We start from the raw sequence: 4,907 nt of genomic DNA on the forward strand, positions 1-4,907 counted from the left end.
GGTTTAGAGTAAGTTTTACATGTATTGAACGAGTAAAAATGAACGGAGAAACGTATTTTACGAGGTGGGGCCAGCACCGGCTCACATGCATGCCGTGCAACTACTGTCAGATATGCGGGCCCACTCCACTCGTCAATGGAGCCCACTTTTGGTCCACTCCTCTTACCTGGCTACAACTCTGCGCGTGAGAGACACGAACAGAAAAGCGAGTGGATGAAAAAACTGCTCCCCAGTACCTAGGGTTCGAAATTTTGGTTATAAAAGACTCGCTGCCTCCATTTCTCTCTCTCCTACAAGCATCTCTTATCATTCTCTCTGTATCACTGTTTTCAACATTTCTTCTTCCTATTTTCTCTTCTACTTTGGAGGGGACCCTTCAAGGACCAGTAACTTTTTTTTTTCTTTTCACTTCATTGATATCGAGTTGTGTTTTGGGGTGTTGGATTTGAAGATGGAGAAAGATTTGGATGATTGTGAGTTTTGGTTACCTCCACAGTTTCTTACTGATGATGATCTTTTGATGGATTTTAAGACGACTTCTCCGGGGAGTGAAGGGAGTAAGTTGTTTGGATATGGGTTAAGCCAGTTTGGGTCGAACTCGGATCTCAGTTCGCCGGTTGAGTCTGTAGTTGGTTCAACGGAGAACGAGAGTGATGAGGATGATTACATCATTGGGTTAACTAGGAAAATGGTTCATTCTACTCTGCAGGAGGCTGGTTTAGGCTATGAAAACGGCAAGGTACTTTTTTTTTTTTTAAGTTTGTGTTTGTGTTTGGGGTTTGATTTGTTTGGATTTTGCTTGATTTTTTCTGGGTATTTGTTCTTCTACAGGGTTTGAGTTTGTCTGGTTCGCCACAATCGACGTTGTGTGGTGTGCTCGGAGCTGGGTGTGGTTGTAAGCAGGGGTCGAGCCGTGGAAGTCCAACTTGTCCATCTCAGGCTTCTTCTCCGCCGCCGATGAACAGGCCGGATGTGTCGTTGGATCTGCTTTATGCGGCTGCTGGTGAAGTGGCGAGGATTAGAATGATGGAGGAGTCAGCCGGACTGTACCATAACAAAGGTGGAATATGGTCTGCTCCTCCAAGGAAGACGAGTCCAGTACCTGTTGGCCCCAAAAACCCCAAACAGAGTCTTGGTCCATTCAGCACAAATCAACCACAGCTCTCTTATCAGCAGTTGCAAGTAGCTCAAGTAAGTTTTACATCCCCTGTTTTCTTATTTTTTTCAGAATATATTTTATTTTGGGCGTTTTGTTGATTTTTTTTTTGTGGAAATGCAGTTTCAGCGTTTGAAGCAACAGCAAATGATTAAGCAAGTTCAGGGTCAAGGTGTGTTGGGTAATGGAAAAGGTGGATTTAGGCAGTTCCCATTGAACCAGAGTCACCAGCAAATGACTGAAAACAGAGCTAGAAATGGGACTTTGAATTTGCCTAACTCTGCTTGGCCTACTCTGCAACAATCTCAACAGCAGCAGCCCAACTCTAGCTCTGCCATGCGTGCTGTTTTCCTTGGAAATCCTGGCCCTAAACGGGAATGTGCCGGAACTGGCGTCTTTTTGCCTAGAAGAGTTGGAACACAAACTGAAACCCGAAAGAAACCAGGTATCTATCTTTTTCTTTCCTTTTTTGTTAATTTTTCGCTATTTATGCTTTTGGGGTTTCATTTGCTCTGTTATTCTAATACTATTTCTGATTTATTTGATGTATCTATTCAGGTTGTCCAGTTATCTTGCCAGACAGAGTGGTCCAGGCTCTGAATTTGAACTTAGAAGCCATGGATGTGGCTTCAAGACCCCAACCCCAAGTTCAAACCAGAAGTCACAATGAGAATATCGGGTTCACCCCAGCTCCAGAATATCGAAACTACATGTCGGCGGCAGCTCAACAGAGAAGAAACCAGAGAACACAACCACCTCCGGCAATGTCTCAAGAATTTCAACTCCCTCAGGAATGGACTTACTGAGATATAATAATAGTTTTTTACATTTGAAGCAGAAAAAAGGGATTTGTTTGTTTGTTTGTTTTTTGGGTAGTGATGATTTGCAGAAAAATATATAGGGGTATTAGATAGAAGAAGATGAAGTTGTTTTAGCAAGGTAAACAAATGGGGTTCTTTTTTTTTTTTTGTGTTAGTATATTAGGGAAGAAGAATAAGATAATGGAGAAGAAGAAGAAGGTTCAAGATTCAAGAAAAAAAAGTAATGGAGATTTTTCTTAGGTTAATATTAGTATGAAAAAAAATAAGATATAGTTTTTATATTTCAAGTTTTAAAGGAGTTGAACTCATGTTTTGGTTAGAAGAGTTACAACTCTTTTTTCATCTTATATTTTAATTATATTATTATCAAGTGTAATATTGTATCTGTCCATAGCATATTATGGTCAGGTATAATTAATTAATCAATAATTCTATACCATTATTTATTGTAAGAATTCAAATTTTGAATTTTTTTCTTTTGTTTGTGGTGATGGTCAAAGTTAATGTAAAGGGTGTTGTAACATGCCTTAAAAGGTATTTTGATCTAATTTCATGTTGAGGCACATGCATTGGCACTCTGTCACTTTGACTATAATGGTTCTCCACTAAGTTCCTTTTTTTCTTATTTCTTGTCGCTATCGATACGTGGACAAGTAAATAGAAACGGAACGGACTTTTATATAGTTAAATAAAAATATTTGTATGCGGAATGTTGTTGGTTGTAGTATTGTTGGGGTTTAGTGCGAAGCAGGAAATATGGAGAAATGTGCAATTGTTGCTTCGTTGAATGTTGTCTGATCAATTCAGACTTCTTTTTTCAGATGAGAAGTTTGTACCTTTTACTTCACCCAATGTAAATATATATATATATTTTTAAAAAAATAAAATTTAAATTCTTTTATTTTTTATAAAATATTTCGTCTGTTCTCTTTTTATTTCTTCGTTATGTTTAACTTGACCCTATGGGCGCATTGGATTCTTTATACGACAGATTTAACTCAGAAGACATTTGATATAAAGTGAATGTATTAGTCTGGAATCAACACTAATTAGTTAGATTTATTTATATGATTAAAATATATTTTTATTCAATTTAAATAAAATAAAGTTTAAGAAATATGTGATTTAAAATAAGTTTTTTGTGAGACTTTAACTCATTTCATTTAAGATTAAAATTTAAAATTTAATTTCATTATTTAAGATTCATTTTGGTTGGAGGGAAAGAAATTTGAGTTTTAGAGGGGGTGTATGTGAGCTGTCAAAAAGGAGAAAAAAAAATAAAAAGAAGAAAGAAAAAAAAGCGCGTTAATTGAATTTAATTTAAGAAGATATTTTTTTATTTTTATTTATTTATCATGTGGCCCCCTTGGCCCATAAACAGTTTACAAAGTGACCCCCATATTATACATTTATTATGTTGGAAGGGTACCCTCACGCGTTTTATTTGAAAAATCTTTAATGAAATCTACAAATTGAATTGCCCCCTCTAAGTTTTTAAATGTTCATAAAGTTAAGGATCGAATTTGAGAAATTAGCGGGGTATGATGGTCCACAAGAAAAAAACATCACACATTACTTCACTTAGACACTTTCATGATAATGCCCTCACACAATTTTTATTTTTTTTTCCCACATTGGTCCCATTGCTTTTATGTTCTTTTTAGATAAAGATCGCTTAGTAATAAAGGGTCTAATCGTTAAGATATAATTCGAAGATCAATTAGTTTTGAAAGTATTTTTGTGTTAAAGATAATTAAGATAATGTGAAATAATGATAGAGCTGAGTTTGTTAATTACAGATAAATACGATGATACTTATGAAACTTCAATGTTTTGGCATTGGCTTTGGGTCTTTCATAATTCAAGGGAAACATGTAAGGAGTACTATTGATCTAAATGTAAAATAATGTTTCATTAATGTCATAATCCAAATTATATGATGCCAAAATAAGTAGAGATATTGTTTTATGTTTCGCCATTTGGATGATTAAAAATTTCTATAGGTAAGGGACAAATTTAGATTTTTATGAGTTTTTGGATTCTAAAATAGTGACATTAAGAAAAGACTAATAGAACATAACATATTGCAGATTATAAATAGTATCACTAATTTGTTTTTTTTTTAAAGTCGTGAGCTCGAAGTAATTTATCTATCTTTAAGGTAGGAGTAAGAATTAAAGGGAAAGAGAATTATTAGATAAAAAATTAAATTTTTACTAATAATGAAAGTTTAGGTAGTTAACCAATTGAGCTACTAAGACACCCAAATCTACATATCTTCTTCAAATTATTTTATGTGATTATATCGTATTATTTGATGTTATTACTCCTAATGTGGGACGAGGTGAAAGTTCATGTAACCAGCTAACTGAAATATTAAGGTTGTTCAAATCTGCATATGCTCTATCTTCTTTAGATTTCATTTTATGTAATTATACCGAGTATGTTGTAGTATTAATTTACTTCTAATATGGGACAAGGTGAAAGTTTAGGTAATCAACCAACTGAATTATTACGGTTCTTTAAATATGTGCATACTGTATCTTCTCTATGTTGTTGTATTAATTACTCTTAATGTTGGACAAGTTGCAAGTTCAGGTAACCAACCGAAAGAAACTCCTAAGCTTTCTCACATCTGCATACACTCTATATTCTTTGGATCCCATTTCATATAATTATATCGAGTATGTGTACTAATTTACTTCTAATGTGGGACAAAATGAAAATTCAGATAACCAATCAACTAAGCTGATAAAATCCCTCAAATCTGTATACACTTAATCTTCTTTAGATCCCATTTTATGTAATTATGCAGAGTATATTGTTGTTGCCTTAATTTTACTCCTATTGTAAAATAATATTTGTGAAAGTTCGGATAACCAACAAACTGAGCTAATAAAAATTTCTCAAATCTGCTTACACTCAATCTT

General features: G+C 34.3%; 1 protein-coding gene across 1 annotated transcript; it reads left to right on the forward strand.

Annotated features, from left to right (window-relative positions):
- Positions 1–283: 283 nt before the first annotated feature.
- LOC107031462 lies at positions 284–2,445 on the forward strand. The gene is made up of 4 exons (XM_015232850.2): positions 284–739; positions 832–1,191; positions 1,280–1,601; positions 1,715–2,445. The coding sequence occupies exons 1-4, from the start codon at positions 452–454 to the stop codon at positions 1,960–1,962; spliced, it is 1,218 nt and encodes a 405-aa protein (XP_015088336.1). The 5' UTR covers positions 284–451; the 3' UTR covers positions 1,963–2,445.
- The last annotated feature ends 2,462 nt before the right edge of the window (positions 2,446–4,907 follow it).

The sequence above is a fragment of the Solanum pennellii genome, chromosome 9, assembly GCF_001406875.1.
Source record: "Solanum pennellii chromosome 9, SPENNV200".
Lineage (NCBI taxonomy): Eukaryota > Viridiplantae > Streptophyta > Magnoliopsida > Solanales > Solanaceae > Solanum > Solanum pennellii.

What these genes read in the sequence shown, in the direction of transcription:
- LOC107031462 (XM_015232850.2), top strand. Translation starts at nt 452, where the DNA reads ATGGAGAAAGATTTGGATGATTGTGAGTTTTGGTTACCTCCACAGTTT. An exon ending in TAGGCTATGAAAACGGCAAG is followed by an intron (nt 740 to 831) that starts GTACTTTTTTTT and finishes GTTCTTCTACAG; the next exon opens with GGTTTGAGTTTGTCTGGTTC. An exon ending in AGCAGTTGCAAGTAGCTCAA is followed by an intron (nt 1,192 to 1,279) that starts GTAAGTTTTACA and finishes GTGGAAATGCAG; the next exon opens with TTTCAGCGTTTGAAGCAACA.